At 50.4% G+C, this 16,644-nt stretch overlaps 2 protein-coding genes and 1 long non-coding RNA gene across 15 annotated transcripts in view; 2 read left to right on the forward strand and 1 right to left on the reverse strand.

Moving 5' to 3' along the window:
* Positions 1 to 16,644, forward strand: part of LOC118413013 — a 711,153-nt gene that overhangs the window by 459,329 nt on the left and 235,180 nt on the right. The gene's annotated exons all lie outside the window — the stretch shown is intronic.
* The window catches only part of LOC118414515, a 660,232-nt gene that overhangs the window by 419,922 nt on the left and 223,666 nt on the right, over positions 1 to 16,644 (reverse strand). The window lies entirely within an intron of this gene.
* On the forward strand, positions 965 to 13,353 carry LOC118414497 (cysteine and glycine-rich protein 2-like). 13 transcript variants are annotated; one of them, XM_035818575.1, is made up of 7 exons: positions 4,489 to 4,644; positions 9,354 to 9,485; positions 10,466 to 10,637; positions 11,186 to 11,333; positions 11,583 to 11,676; positions 12,543 to 12,589; positions 12,720 to 13,353. In XM_035818575.1, exons 2-7 carry the CDS (start codon positions 9,371 to 9,373, stop codon positions 12,768 to 12,770), a joined length of 627 nt encoding a protein of 208 aa, XP_035674468.1. In that variant the 5' UTR covers positions 4,489 to 4,644; positions 9,354 to 9,370; the 3' UTR covers positions 12,771 to 13,353. The 13 variants fall into 13 exon arrangements, with proteins under 13 accessions (XP_035674469.1, XP_035674468.1, XP_035674465.1 ...); XM_035818576.1 differs by lacking the exons at positions 4,489 to 4,644; positions 12,543 to 12,589 and adding an exon at positions 965 to 1,101 and having other exon boundaries at positions 12,673 to 13,353; XM_035818572.1 differs by lacking the exon at positions 12,543 to 12,589 and having other exon boundaries at positions 12,673 to 13,353.

Raw genomic sequence — 16,644 nt, forward strand, 5'->3', positions numbered from 1 at the left:
TCAAGGTCGCCGGAGATAACAGCATGCCATACACACGTCACAGAAATTCCCAGCATTCCCGGCAAGCCGACCTTGTGGGAGTCTCGGGAATTCGACCTTGCTGTGCTGTGGACACTCCGTACTCTCCAAGCAGAGGTTTGGTAGCGGGGATAGTAGTGGCGGGATTTCTACCGGCTCCCTCTCCTCCAAGACGACCCAACCTCTGCTTGGAGAATAGACTCTCCACTCGCTGGTGGCGTGGTGAGGTGGTGTTTCTTTTGTGTCTGTGAAGTAATTTAAGACGGCAAAAAAACAGCTGCACCAAAATGTAGATACTATGAACAATGTCCCGCTCAGAGTGAAGCCAAGACCATCAATCATCTCTTCTTTCCCCTTATCACTCCCTTATCACCCCCATCCCCAAACTTATCACTCCCTTATCACCCCCATCCCCAACTTATCACTCCCTTATCACCCCCCCATCCCAAACTTATCACTCCCTTATCACCCCCATCCCCAACTTATCACTCCCTTATCACCCCCCCATCCCAAACTTATCACTCCCTTATCACCCCACCCCCATTCCCAACTTATCACTCCCTTATCACCCCCCATCCCCAACTTATCACTCCCTTATCACCCCCATCCCCCAACTTATCACTCCCTTATCACCCCCATCCCCAACTTATCTCTCCCTTGTCACCCCCATCCCCAACTTATCTCTCCCTTATCACCCCCCCCCCATCCCCAACTTACCACTCCCTTATCACCCCCCATCCCCAACTTATCTCTCCCTTATCACCCCCATCCCCAACTTATCACTCCCTTATCACCCCCCCCCCACCCCCCAACTTACCACTCCCTTATCACCCCCCATCCCCAACTTATCTCTCCCTTATCACCCCCATCCCCAACTTATCACTCCCTTATCACCCCACCCCCTTCCACCAATCACAGGCCGACTCGTCTGCCAAAAGTTCCGGCGGATAGATGACGTCATGAGGATGAAGTAGCCAAGATGTCAACTCCTGGTAGTGACGTCATAATGACGAAGAATATGAGGCTTTCACCGAAAAGAAGGCACGGAATCCAAAGGAATATTCCGTCTTCAACATTCCACAGGTTCTTTCTGTCTTTCTTTTTTTATTTATTTATTCGCACATAACAACATATGGATTAAAAACAAATTTATATACATAATTGAAGAACATGCGGGGGACGGGCAGAAGCCTATGTGGCTTTTCTTGCGCCTGCCCCAGAACTAATTTGCAAAAATAATTGAATTAAACATGATTAAAGTGAACGAAAAAAAAACACATAACACAAGTTGAAATCATAACGTGAACTTTACTAATGGAATAGAAGTTATATTACAAATGATCAAATTAAATAATAAATACAAAATATAATTTACAAATCATATAGATTGTTTCAAAGCGAGTTTCCTTCATCGTGCTCTCTTTCCTAGCGCAATTTTTCATACATAAAGGGATTTTTAACCTGAAATTGACTAAATCTGAGAAAATCTCGTCTTATCAATTCGGTGCTTTGTGTTGTATCACCAATGTGTGGGGGTCCGTAGTGACCACGTGACCAGGGAAGCAACGAAAATGTTGGAAAATTGGCAGGGTTACATTCAGGTTTATGAGCACGTCACCGGAACGTACTGCGCCTGCGCGAAAAATATAGACATGCTAAACCTTGCTAAACCCCCGGTTTACTAAAGGGCCGCATTTAAGAAAGTACGTGCGTATATAAGCGTAAAATCCCGTGTACGTTTTACATGAAACCATGTCTCTAACATATACTGTGCAACAAGCGGGATTTCAATGCAACGTTGACCAAACCAAGCCCCAAAACACCAGGGTTCGCGCAGGCGCAGTACGTTCCGGTGACGTGCCAGGTTTATGGTTCTTAATGTAGAATGTAGAATGTGATAGATCAAAACGTTGAAAGTCAAAGTATCCTTATTCACAATGTGCGAATCTGATGGCGATGCTGATGCTGAAAATGATGATGATGATGATGATGATGAAGATGATGATGATGATGATGATGATGATGATGATGAATGTGACTTTGTTGTGTCGTGAAGACGTGTTGAAAATGCGCACGTCCGACCACCGCTTGTCAATCCCCAAGCAGGTCCTAAGATGGTATCAAAGCTGGCAAAGAAGTGGGGTGTTCATTGGCCGCTACACTCCTTTGTCAGCTTTTGATGCAATCATATGGCGCCGTAGCATCTGCTTGGACACTAACTCGGACCGAAGGTGAGGTCCTCCAGCCGCGCCCTGTGGCGCCGTAGCATCTGCTTGGAGACTAACCAGTACCGAAGATAAGGTCCTCCAGCCGCGCCCTGTGGCGCCGTAGCATCTGCTTGGAGACTAACCAGTACCGAAGATAAGGTCCTCCAGCCGCGCCCTGTGGCGCCGTAGCATCTGCTTGGAGACTAACTCGGACCGAAGGTAAGGTCCTCCTGCCGCGCCCTGTGGCGCCGTAGCATCTGCTTGGAGACTAACTCGGACCGAAGGTAAGGCCCTCCAGCCGCGCCCTGTGGCGCCGTAGCATCTGCTTGGAGACTAACTCGGACCGAAGGTGAGGTCCTCCAGCCGCGCCCTGTGGCGCCGTAGCATCTGCTTGGAGACTAACTCGGACCGAAGCCGGCGAAGGTAAGGTCCTCCTGCCGCGCCCTGTGGCGCCGTAGCATCTGCTTGGAGACTAACCAGTACCGAAGATAAGGTCCTCCAGCCGCGCCCTGTGGCGCCGTAGCATCTGCTTGGAGACTAACTCGGACCGAAGGTGAGGTCCTCCAGCCGCGCCCTGTGGCGCCGTAGCATCTGCTTGGAGACTAACCGTGAGGGCCGAAGGTAAGGTCCTCCAGCCGCGCCCTGTGGCGCCGTAGCATCTGCTTGGAGACTAACTCGGACCGAAGCCGGCGAAGGTAAGGTCCTCCTGCCGCGCCCTGTGGCGCCGTAGCATCTGCTTGGAGACTAACCAGTACCGAAGATAAGGTCCTCCAGCCGCGCCCTGTGGCGCCGTAGCATCTGCTTGGAGACTAACTCGGACCGAAGGTGAGGTCCTCCAGCCGCGCCCTGTGGCACCGTAGCATCTGCTTGGAGACTAACTCGGACCGAAGGTGAGGTCCTCCAGCCGCGCCCTGTGGCGCCGTAGCATCTGCTTGGAGACTAACCAGTACCGAAGATAAGGTCCTCCAGCCGCGCCCTGTGGCGCCGTAGCATCTGCTTGGAGACTAACTCGGACCGAAGGTGAGGTCCTCCAGCCGCGCCCTGTGGCACCGTAGCATCTGCTTGGAGACTAACTCGGACCGAAGGTGAGGTCCTCCAGCCGCGCCCTGTGGCACCGTAGCATCTGCTTGGAGACTAACCGTGAGGACCGAAGGTAAGGTCCTCCAGCCGCGCCCTGTGGCGCCGTAGCATCTGCTTGGAGACTAACCGTGAGGGCCGAAGGTGAGGTCCTCCAGCCGCGCCCTGTGGCGCCGTAGCATCTGCTTGGAGACTAACTCGGACCGAAGGTAAGGTCCTCCAGCCGCGCCCTGTGGCGCCGTAGCATCTGCTTGGAGACTAACTCGGACCGAAGGTGAGGTCCTCCAGCCGCGCCCTGTGGCGCCGTAGCATCTGCTTGGAGACTAACTCGGACCGAAGGTGAGGTCCTCCAGCCGCGCCCTGTGGCGCCGTAGCATCTGCTTGGAGACTAACCGTGAGGGCCGAAGGTGAGGTCCTCCAGCCGCGCCCTGTGGCGCCGTAGCATCTGCTTGGAGACTAACTCGGACCGAAGGTGAGGTCCTCCAGCCGCGCCCTGTGGCGCCGTAGCATCTGCTTGGAGACTAACTCGGACCGAAGGTAAGGTCCTCCAGCCGCGCCCTGTGGCGCCGTAGCATCTGCTTGGAGACTAACTCGGACCGAAGGTAAGGTCCTCCAGCCGCGCCCTGTGGCGCCGTAGCATCTGCTTGGAGACTAACTCGGACCGAAGGTAAGGTCCTCCAGCCGCGCGCCGTGGCGCCGTAGCATCTGCTTGGAGACTAACCGTGAGGGCCGAAGGTGAGGTCCTCCAGCCGCGCCCTGTGGCGCCGTAGCATCTGCTTGGAGACTAACTCGGACCGAAGCCGGCGAAGATAAGGTCCTCCAGCCGCGCCCTGTGGCGCCGTAGCATCTGCTTGGAGACTAACTCGGACCGAAGGTGAGGTCCTCCAGCCGCGCCCTGTGGCGCCGTAGCATCTGCTTGGAGACTAACTCGGACCGAAGGTAAGGTCCTCCAGCCGCGCCCTGTGGCGCCGTAGCATCTGCTTGGAGACTAACCGTGAGGGCCGAAGGTGAGGTCCTCCAGCCGCGCCCTGTGGCGCCGTAGCATCTGCTTGGAGACTAACCGTGAGGACCGAAGGTGAGGTCCTCCAGCCGCGCCCTGTGGCGCCGTAGCATCTGCTTGGAGACTAACTCGGACCGAAGCCGGCGAAGGTAAAGTCCAGCCGCGCCCTGTGGCGCCGTGTGCAAAATGGCCCTCCTGTCAGACGGCATATTTCCGTGCCGTGGTGTCGGGTGCAAAAGCGGTACTTATATCGGCTGAACTTGAGGTTTCCGAGCGGAGCGGACTGACAGCGCGTACGGACCGAGTCAAGACTGTTGCCGTGAGTTTCTGTGGAGCGAGTCGGTGAGTACAACTACAAGTGTTAAACTTGCCGCCTGCTGAGGGTAGGAAACCAGCCACGTAGAGGTATGCGCCACTAGGCAGGGCTGTGATTAAGGACAGGTATGTTTGTCGCTTCCGCATTCCTTTACTAACGTGCCGTCATACGTCAGATGACGCCGTTCGACGTCGCGTTCCGGAGCACGGCGTCGCCTCCAGGCGTCTGGAGTTGTGGAGGTTTGGAGAGGACGAAGAGAAAGTTCTGTGCGTGCCCTAAGGTGTCCTAGTGAAACTTGCCACGTCCCTACTGCGCCATACTTGCGGGATGACGCGGCCGGAGTTCCGCATTCCTGTCGGCGGGCTCACGGTCGGACTGTCGGCGGGCTCACGGCAGGGCCATCCCCAGGCACACGGCCGGACTGTCCCGCGGCTCACGGTGGGACCGACCCCCGCCTGGACCCCATGTAGAAACCGGGAAGTGTCGGAAAAGTGAACCTAATGCATTAATGGGGAAGGCGGTCCGATCTACGCCAAGTTTACTTTAGCTCTGTCCCCTACACTACCTGTGCGAGGCTACAGACAGCGGAGTGTTTGCATTGTGCCAGCACCAGGCCGACCATAAGGGGTTTGTTTTCACATGACGGACGGCTCAGAGGGCAGACTAGTTAGGTCAAGTTTACTGTAGGAATTACGCGCCAAAGTCGCCCCAAAAGGCCTGACGTTCAGTTTGTGTATGGGAGTGTATACATGACGTCACCCGTCTGTAAAGGGTTGTTGTGACCTGACGGCCGAACCTTTGTGGCCGGCTCAAGTTTAGGGAGTCTCCTGCCCTATATTCTTCCCCAGGGGCGCAGCGTGTATTGTAGCCGAGTGTTTACACCTTTCGGTGGTTTTGTGAGCATGACGTATGAGTAAATTAAAGTGTTTATTGTACGTTAGAGTATGCGCTGCCAGGCTATAACAGGCTTGTTTTGATACATGCATATCGAAGGTGGATCAGTTTGCTATTAAACACGTGCGCGTGAGAATACAAACCCATGAGTTCAGCTTTCAGCCTCCTTGAGTCTAGTCAATATAATTGCAAGTTTGCAAGAGACAAAGTTCTGTGACCTCCGCTGTAGCTGAAGATCATATAAAAGCTCAGTGGTTGCTTCGTGAGCTGCCTGGTTGTTTAGTGAGCTCGACCGGTCTGGTTCGCGCGGTTTGTGCCCTACACATCTGTGCGAGACTAGCTCGTGTCCAACCGTCAGGGGTTGTTCTGTGGGCTGTCGAGCTGTACCTGGCCCGTGTTGCCATCACGGGAAGGTTCTCACAGACGGCAGAACTAGGACTCAACTCGGCTGATTCGCGCCATACGGACGGCGTCACGGAGGGACGTGCTGACCCCACCTGACCCCACCTGCCGCCGGTCTGCGCCCGAGGCGTCCCCGGTCACGTAGCGGCTGGCGGATGTTTCTCCGCTTTCATGTGCGGGGCAGGACAACACCCGGCTGTGGGACCGGCGAGCAACAAGCCCCGGGTTTTGAAAATTTGTTTGGTCGCTACGGTTGTCATCATTTGAAACGGTCGCTGCCGTTTGACCTTTAGAGCACCACACGGGACAGAATCTCCAAGCAGACGTGTGGCTATAGCCTGTTTTCGCGTCTTTCCGGTGGTTTGCTTTTTTCTCGGTTTTGGTCACCACTGAAAAACATGGCAGCGGTGACATGACAGGAGCTTAGGGCGAAAACAAGCCCGGTTTGGTTTGTTTGGCCGACAGGACACAAGCCGAGTTCTGCCGCTGTTTGTGTGAGCGTGTGTTCAGCACCAGTGACAGGGTGTCGGGTTCGGTCGGAGTCATCACTGCGCCATGTGGTCACCAGGGAGCGTGTCGGGTCCATCGGGGCTCATTTGGCCGACCGGAAGCCAGGTACTCCGGAAACATGACAAAAATGGGCAGGAATTCTTTCTCGGGACTCGGGGTAACGGTTGGAACTTGGACGGAGGCCAAGTGTGGCTTCTACTCCCCAAACCAGCGAGTCGGCGCCTTCTGCTCTAGCTCTACATATAGATTTATGTGGAGAGGACATGTTGGGAACGACTGTCGGTGTGTGGGAATGTTAACGGTGTGTAGCTGTGGAGAAGACGTGCCTGAACAATGTTGACAGTGTCATTAGCGGCGGGGATGGTTTATTTCTTGTTTACAGCCCGCTGAAAGAATTCTGGCGTGCGACACTTCGTCACGCGTTCCCACACCGCCACCTTTAAGAATATACAGCTCCCTTCCCAGGCTTCTAGGAGCGTTCATGTTCATGTTGGACGGCCGGGCGCCTTTTGGGATTTCCAACATATTGGCCAGGTTGTTATGCCGGGGACATCGTGTCTTCTGACATAAAAACCAGGCTCATATGCTCAAAATCGCCCCCCCCCCCATCCAAATACATCATAAATAACCGCCAGCGCACCAAGAACGCTGCGAAGGAGGCAACACCTTGGCGAATTCCAAAACGTGCCGAATTTTTCCCACAGCGTTCCAGAAATACCCCGATGTCCGCCTGCCCAAATCGGTTTGTGGGGTAAAGTTTGTTTGTGCAGCGCAAACCGCGGAGACAGTGCCAGGACTGTTGGCGGGAACTACTGGAACAATGTTTGCCGAGGACACCGCAGGACTGTTGGCAGTAACTACTGGAACAATGTTTGCTGAGTCGGCAGCGTGCGATACTAGTACCAGTACTGACGGCGGGCAAATTTGCGGAGCTGTTGTACAGACGGGTCAGCAAGCTGAAACATTAGCCTCGCTCTACCAGGCTACGCAGGCCGACAGACTTACACTCTAGCCTATACCAGGCTCCACAGGCCGGCAAACTTACACACTGGCCTCTACCAGGCTCCACAGGCCGGCAAGCTTACACACTAGCCTCTACCAGTCTCCACCGGTCGGCAAACTTACACACTAGCCTCTACCAGTCTCCACCGGTCGGCAAACTTACACACTAGCCTCTACCAGGCTCCACAGGGCGGCAAGCTTACACACTAGCCTCTACCAGGCTCCACAGGCTGGCAAGCTTACACACTGGCCTCTACCAGGCTCCACCGGTCGGCAAACTTACACACTAGCCTCTACCAGTCTCCACCGGTCGGCAAACTTACACACTAGCCTCTACCAGTCTCCACCGGTCGGCAAACTTACACACTAGCCTCTAGCAGTCTCCACCGGTCGGCAAACTTACACACTAGCCTCTACCAGTCTCCACCGGTCGGCAAACTTACACACTAGCCTCTACCAGGCTCCACAGGCCGGCAAGCTTACACACTAGCCTCTACCAGGCTCCACAGGCTGGCAAGCTTACACACTGGCCTCTACCAGGCTCCACCGGTCGGCAAACTTACACACTAGCCTCTACCAGGCTCCACAGGGCGGCAAACTTACACACTAGCCTCTACCAGGCTCCACAGGGCGGCAAACTTACACACTAGCCTCTACCAGGCTCCACCGGCCGGCAAACTTACACACTAGCCTCTACCAGGCTCCACAGGCTGGCAAGCTTACACACTAGCCTCTACCAGGCTCCACAGGCTGGCAAACGTACACACTAGCCTCTACCAGGCTCCACCGGCCGGCAAACTTACACACTAGCCTCTACCAGGCTCCACAGGCTGGCAAACGTACACACTAGTCTCTACCAGGCTCCACCTGTCGGCAAACTTACACACTAGCCTCTACCAGGCTCCACAGGCCGGCAAACTTACACACTAGCCTCTACCAGGCTCCACATATCGCTGGAGTAATACTTGATCATACTTGTAGTAGAACTTGGGTAAATAGATAACAGTTCACAAACTGTACTCCGTACTCCCAGGGTTAACATTTATATATAAAAGGAAATAGCTTCCCTTCAGTAAGGGCAACATTTCCCTTATCTGCATCGACACATGAAACTCCCCTGGTAAAGTCTCCCTACAGCCAGCGTCGTCTAGGTCTGGTAAAACAGAGAGAAAGTTTTTGGCGCGAGTTTCGAGACTGAGATCCCCGGACGAGCCTTATATGGGCGCAGACCTTAAATGGGTCGGACCTTTTATGGGTGCGGACCTTATATGGGTCGGAGCTTATATGGTTGCAGACCTTGTGTGGGTGCGTACCTTATATGGGTGCATAGCTGGCGGGAAAGACGTATGTACACAGAGCGCTGGAAAAGGCATGCGGTACGTCACAGGGCGGGAAAAGGCATGCGGTACGTCACAGGGCGGGAAAGGCGGATGGGTCAAGGGTGCATCTAGCTTTCTAGACTGTTCTGTGAAATCAAGGAGCTTTTATATCTGATATGAAAGCTCTTTGGTGAAATGTTCTGAATCAAGTTGGATACTTGGGTACATTATCAGCCCATTAGCTGACATACAAACTTTTCAAATTGTACTCAGCTAATCTTCCTGGAAAGAAGAGATCAAGGAGGTTTAAAACCCCTTTAAAACTCCATGCCTGAACAGATGTCATAACCAAAAAATACTCTGTGTTACTTCGAATCGTGTATTAACGGAGGTCGGGTTGGGGGCCGGGGCAGAGGAAAAAGTAAATTTTCATCTTTACGTTGGAATGTTCCGAATCCGTTGGAATGTTCCGAATCCGTTGGAATGTTCCGGATCCGTTGGAATGTTCCGAATCCGTCTAGTATATTATGTTTATGTAGTAACTGTTACATGATTGAGCTTCCTCCCACCGGCACGGTTATATGACGTCATCTCTCTCTTCTTTCCAGTACAAAGATTTCCCATCATGCCTTTCAAGGCCCCGCAGGCGCCAAAATGCCCGAAATGCGGCAAGTCGGTTTACCAGGCGGAGGAGCGTCTGGCGGCAGGAAAGAGCTTCCACAACACCTGCTTCAAGTGTGGTAAGCGTCTTATACACGTCTTATACATGTCTTATACATGTCTCACACCTACTTCAAGTGCGGTAAGTGTCTTATACACGTCTTACACACGTCATACACCTGCTTCAAGTGCGGTAAGTGTCTTACACACGTCTTATACATGTCTTATACATGTCTCACACCTACTTCAAGTGCGGTAAGTGTCTTATACACGTCTTACACACGTCATACACCTGCTTCAAGTGCGGTAGGTGTCTTACACACGTCTTACACACGTCTTATACATGTCTCACACCTACTTCAAGTGTGGTAAGTGTCTTACATGTGTCTTACCTGCTTCAAGTGTGGTAAGTGTCTTACATGTGCCTTACCTGCTTCAAGTGCGGTAAGTGTCTTACATGTGCCTTACACACGTCTTATACATGTCTTACACCTGCTTCAAGTGCGGTGTCTTACACACGTCTTATACATGCTTCAAGTGCGGCAAGTGTCTTACACACGTTTTATACATGTCTTACACCTGCTTCAAGTTCGGTGTCTTACACACGTTTTATACATGTCTTACACCTGCTTGAAGTTCGGTGTCTTACACACGTTTTATACATGCCTTATACCTGCTTCAAGTGCATGTCTTACACACGGCTTATTCATGTCTTACACCTGCTTCAAGTGCGGTGTCTTACACACCCCTTATACATGTCTGGTGGCCGGGAAGAGCTTCCACAACACCTGCTTCAAGTGCTGTAAGTGTCTTACGCATGTCTTGCACCTGCCTTACACCTGTCTCAAGTGCAATCAGTGTCTCACATATGTCTTATACATGTCTTACACCTGCTTCAAGTGCGGTGTCTTTCACTTGTCTCAAACATGTCTCGCACGTGTCTTATATCTGCGTCATCCTTAAGCTTATTTCCAATACTAACGTAGTAACGAACTTCCTTTCTTACAGCACAGATGAACTCATGAATTTCCTTTCCCCCGCTCTGGCCCTTTTTTTACAGGCTTGTGCAACAAGATGTTGGACTCTACCACTGTGGCGGAGAGGGAGGACAGCCTCTACTGTAAAACTTGTTACGGGAAGAAGTTCGGCCCCAAGGGCGTGGGCTTCGGCCAGGGCGCAGGCGCACTCGGGATGGACTCGGGCGAGAGGTTCGGCAACAAGCCCACCGAAAGGTAACATTATCCTGGCGTTTCCATGGCAACACGCCCACCGAAAGGTAATATTATCCTGGCGTTTCCATGGCAACACGCCCACCGAAAGGTAACATTATCCTAGCGTTTCCATGGCAACAAGCCCATTGAAAGTTAACATTATCCTAGCGTTTCCATGGCAACAAGCCCAGTTAACATAATCCTAGCGTTTCCATGGCAACAAGCCCACCGAAAGGGAACATTTCCCTAGCGTTTCCATGGCAACAAGCCCGCCGAAGGTAACACTATCCTAGCGTTTCCATGGCAACAAGCCCACCGAAAGGTAACACTATCCTAGCGTTTCCATAGCAACAACCCAACCGAAAGGTAACATTCTCTAGCGCTTCCATAGTAACTGTCCTCAAAAAACCACAAAACACTTGGAAGGCGCAGAGCTTGAAATGGCAAGTGCACTTTAAATGGTGCAACAGAGCCCCCTAACGGTTCTGTATGTCCCTGCAGCACGGCCCCCTAACGGTTCTGTATGTCCCTGCAGCACGGCCCCCTAACGGTTCTGTATGTCCCTGCAGCACGGCTCCCATGACCGGTGCCGCCTACCTGAACGTCGGGAAGTCCTCCGAGTCTGCCAAACCCTCCAAATATGGCAGCACGGCCGAGAAGTGTCCGCGCTGCGGGGGGTCCGTCTACCCTGCCGAGAAGGTCATCGGTGCAGGCCACGTAAGCGCCATCTTGGATTTTTCGAACTTGGATTTATTCTTTACTTTGTTGTTACTGGTGCATCAAACCATGACGGACCATTTATTCCTCTTTGTGAACTCACTACTTTTTGTACTTCTTGATGTAAAATGTTATTATATTATACTAGTATTTAATTGTCTGTGCTCCCTTGAATCAAGCAGGTTTAAACATTCTTGCTTAGAAAGTGTCAAATTGATGCGAACCCCCCCTGTGTTGTGTGTGGAACAGTCCTGGCACAAGGTGTGCTTCAAGTGTTCCGCGTGCAACAAGGCGCTGGACTCTACCAATGTGTGCGACAGGGAGGGGGAGATCTACTGCAAAGGTGAGGTGTGCAGGGATAACACTTGTGTGCCGTGCCGTGTTTTTACTAACCTGCCCACCCCCGCGTGGGACGTGCTATGTTACAGTCCTGGCACAGAAGATGCTTCACGTGTGCGGAGTGCAACAAGTCCTTGGACTCGACCACTGTGGCCGACAGGGAAGGGCAGGTTTACTGCAAAGGTAGAAACTAACGACTCATTAATACCATAACATAACTTGAAAGTTTATCCGTGTATAAGTCATTCCGGGTCGGGGTTAAATTGTGACTTCAAACACAAACAATTGGACTAACAGGGTTAGCCTTTCCGGTGTTGTGTTTATGCTTATCTGTTTATTCATGTTCATTTGATGACATATTGTATTGCAAAACCGGTGGAAGACGAAATACATTTTATTTCTAACTGCCTCTCTAACGACCAGGGAAGAAAAGAGCTATTCGAAGAGGCCTGCAAAACACACAAAAACTTCCAAATGTTTACTGACGAAAACAAAACTATAACCCTGTCAACGTCACATAACCCACTCGCTGTAGAAAAAAGTGGGACACTTCGTCTTCCAGTAAAGAAGTCAAACCCCAAATACTTAGATCGTAGCTCTCAGCAGTCCCTATCATTGCTAGAATAGTCACTTGTTTCCACTTGTGACCAGTGTTACCTATACCAAAGTCTTGTATTTTATGTAAGTTTACTATATATTCTGTATGTTCCATGTTGCAATTTGTTTACACCTCTCCCCAGCCTGCTACGCCCGTGGGTTTGGGCCCAGCGGCCTGAGGGCCGGGCAGGGCTAGCACTCCCTGTGTCTGTTTATTAATGTTTACTTGTAACACAGGATTGTTTATTTGTTTTTGTTTACACCCCTCCCCAGCTTGCTACGCCCGTGGGTTCGGGCCCAGCGGCCTGAGGGCCGGGCAGGGCTAGCACTCCCTGTGTCTGTTTATTTATGTTTACTTGTAACACAGGATTGTTTATTTGTTTTTGTTTACACCCCTCCCCAGCTTGCTACGCCCGTGGGTTCGGTCCCAGCGGCCTGAGAGCCGGACAGGGGGCCGGGGTGCGCACCGAGACCAAGGCGCCCTCCACCTCCGTCTTCTGAACCTGCAGCTCATTGGCCGACACCGACATGACGCAAGGCCACGCAAAGACGCTATTGGACAGCGTCAGGAAACCGTTAGCCAATGAAATAGGTTGACTAGATATTGGATGCTGTCTTGGGCAATGAAATAGTCAGGGCCGGTTGGTTGCCGCTTCCTCGCGCGGCTATTGGCCACCTTATATATATAGAGAGAAGAGAGTTATTATTGCACTGTTAGCTATTATTGTACTGTAAGCTATTGTTATACTGTATTGTTGCAACTGTAGAGGTACTCAGATAACGAGTATACGTATTTTTATGGAAAAGATATACGAGTAAAGTAAAGATTGTAAGCGTTTTTATTAAATGATGGAGAAACGTGGCGGTTCGGCTCGAGTACGTGTAAGGGGTAGCGGTGGAGCTTTCTTCTTCGCTTCAAAAAAAGGCAGCAGTTAGTTCGCAATCATCAACGATATAAGAACTCATGTTTTGGATAGGTTAACGTTACTTTGTGGAATGAGCTTGTCTCAAGTATCAAGACACATCCTGAATGACATATCTTTAAGGCGTTGCTGGAATATGACGTTGCTTCGCACACAGAACATGTCCTTGTTGTCACTTGTGTTGTGATGAATGTTTTATGTCAGACGTTTCCGCCTTGCCAACAGCCGTGGCCAGTTGAAACAGCTGATGTCACATCTGAGTGTACCGTAAAGCTTCAGGGGAGGAGGCAAAACTAGAAGCAACATTTCAATTGCAACTAGAAAGGTAGTCAGCTAGGCCGGAATGAATACTACTACTACTAGCCACTAGGTGGCGCAGCGGCAATAATACAACAGAAAACGTGACTGAGTTGGTACCCCTGGTGCAGGTGCGTGTACTCACGGATCGTGACTGAGTTGGTACGCCTGGTTCAGGTACTCACTGAGAATTTGCTGTATAGAAACATGTACCAAGGAGAACGGTCGCCAATCTCTACTGCAGGCGCTCTTCCACGGCCACTTGTCGGTATCAATGTTTCTACAAATGACCATACATTTTGACAATTTTATGAAAACCAGCGCCATAGTCCCACCTACACTGTTATTAAAACGTAGAAATTGAACAAAAACGTAAAACGCAGATTTGACCGGAATGCATCCATTCCTGCATTCCTCGGTTAGGTGTCAATTCTCTTTATGTCATACCTGGGCCACGAAAACGTACGATACGGGTGTTCCGGACCGTATGATAACTTTCCGTATCACACGGGTTCTAAGTTGTTTCACACGGGCTTAATTAATATTTTGAGTAAATCGAACTATTTCGAACGGGGCCGAATACGGCACGGTTGAAAATTCGAATACTGGATTCCGACGTTAGAATTGCTGTTGTTACAATCTCTTGTTCGAGAACACAACATTTTCTCAACTTCTGGTGCATTTCACATCAAAACGTGTTTTCTCAGGTGGGTAAAACATAAATAAAATACAACACGGTGTATTCCGCATCACCCTCTGTCCCAGCCGTGGGTCAGATTGACCTCAGGGCGATCCTTCCCGCGGTCGGGCTGATACCTCGGGTGATACGGAATACACCGTGTTGTCTTCTATATGTACATAACATTACGCTTCAGCAGGCCGGGATCTGGCTTTTCTCCAACATTCTGAAGAACAAAAGGCCGAACAAGCAGCTAGTCTGCAACATGTTAACATCCATCGCTTCCCGATATAAGACACACACCGACACATTCACTGAACTCGCGTTTCTTCTTTACTTCGTACAAAATGTCTTAAGAAACATCCACTTAACTTAGGGTGGCTGTAATTGCTCATGTATGAGGACATCAACGCCGATGATTTGAGTTTGGAAGACAGTTTTACAACCATATACAGAACACGCGACATCGATACGACCTGTTGGTTCCCCTTTCTAATTATGTTGAACTGGAAATCAACATGAGCACAGTCTGGGGGGGGGGGGGGGGAACTGCACCCTTTGGACACAGTTGTGTGCAAGTCTTGCTCTCACGTCTCATGCCGACCTCTGGTACAGCTTTACTTTGAAGTACCCGAGCACCAAGGAAATAGGCTGGCGGGCAAAAATGTAGGAGACATCTCACAGGAATGCTGCGGAGAGGCAAACCCAGAAAACTCCCCAAAAGTCAAATTTGAGGGACTGGAAAACATTTGTCCTTTCTGAAGGTTCCATACACGAAAGAGGTTTACGCGTCAGCCTGAAGAGTACCCGACACACTTCTTGTTGTGCTTGTTTAGAAACTTGTGCCACGGCCAGGCCGCTGTGTTGATGCATGAATAGCCCTGGCAGTAAACGCAAGTATAAACTATAATATAGGGATGTTTCACTTCAAAATATTCATTTCGGACAGTTAATGAGAAGTAAGATACATGGACACGTCCCGGCGGCTGGTGGCATCGCGAGTCCGCCAGGTTGGTTAGCAACTCGCTGAGAAGTGTTTGTGTGCAATGCTGCATCCTCTCCGTTAGGGGGCGCTGTTGCCTGCCTTACCATGAGACGGTGTGCTCCTCGTCATCAAGGCCAAACTAACCAATTTCCTTGGTTCTCGGAAATTTCTCACGAAAACGTCTGTAGGGCAGTAGAATGAAAAGTTGAATTTGACTTTTCCCCCAGGATCTGTTTTCATGTTGTATCTTCCAGTTCAGCATTTTCATAAATTGAGAGTCAAACTTGTGTCGCCAAAAAATCGCACAAGGTTCCAAAACAGTCAACAGATCAGAGTTTACAGCAATTCTGTATCTAAGGTAGGTGAAAGGTCATGTGATGTAGGTGAAAGGTCATGTGATGTAGGTGAAAGGTCATGTGATGTAGGTGAAAGGCCATGTGATGTAGGTGAAAGGACACGTGCACACTGGAATGTAATATCTAGTGTTGAAAGTCAAATGTACAGGTCAACTCTAAATCTATCTGAGATGCTCTACTGTTCAGCATATATACATAATATATATATATGTATATACTGTATGCTCTAAATCAACTACTAGAGTCTCCACGAACATCTACTAAACACTTCTACACACCACTACTAACACTGACGGCTGTGTTGTGCCATTATCAGCATCATATCAATATCATACATATGTACATCTTGTTACAATTTTAAGAACCATATATCCATTCACAAAATTAAGCGCTTACCAACAAGCTTTTGATTAGTCCTCTGATCCTTCTCAAGTTGAAATGACCCAGAGCCTTAGTCTCACATCCGGACATGTGACGTCAGCAAAGGGTCAAAGGTACTTGACAGTCGGTATCGGCCCCCGTCTCGGTTGAGGGAAGGTTTGTGGGCTCTGGTGTAAATGGCCTATTTCACTCCCGAGAAAGTAATCCTCTTCAAGTGTGGAGGTTTCGGATGTGTGACTCTTTTCAGAGGACTGATCGAAAGCTTGTTGGTAAGTGCTTTATTATGTGCACGGATATATGGTTCTTAGACTTGTAACATAACGTTGACTACCGTCACAGATGAACTTACATTCAAACATATGTACATCTGACATGATGTGGCTTTTCATGTTTCTGCCGGACCAAGTTTGATATCCAGACGATACATTAACACTAGGGGTGGGTACCGGTACCGAAAATTCAGGTCCAGGTCCGGTTCAGGTCCAGAAGATCAGGTCCAGGTCCGGACCTGAACCTGGACCTGATGCAGTATGACTCATACCAATGGTCCATTTCACTACAAAGAAATCTGTTTGGTGGAGTATTAGACTTACACTGGAGTTTTAAAATCCTACAACGCTAACTGCACCTGTACGATTGACGGTAAAACTTGGTAGAAATGACTATAAACTCTACTCTACTTCACTCTTTTTATTTTTTTCCACCTGCAAGCGTCAAAACTTGTGAATGCCTGATAAAATAATCTGTTAATTTT

This window comes from Branchiostoma floridae, chromosome 4 (assembly GCF_000003815.2).
Source record: "Branchiostoma floridae strain S238N-H82 chromosome 4, Bfl_VNyyK, whole genome shotgun sequence".
In the NCBI taxonomy this organism is placed as follows: Eukaryota; Metazoa; Chordata; class Leptocardii; order Amphioxiformes; family Branchiostomatidae; genus Branchiostoma; species Branchiostoma floridae.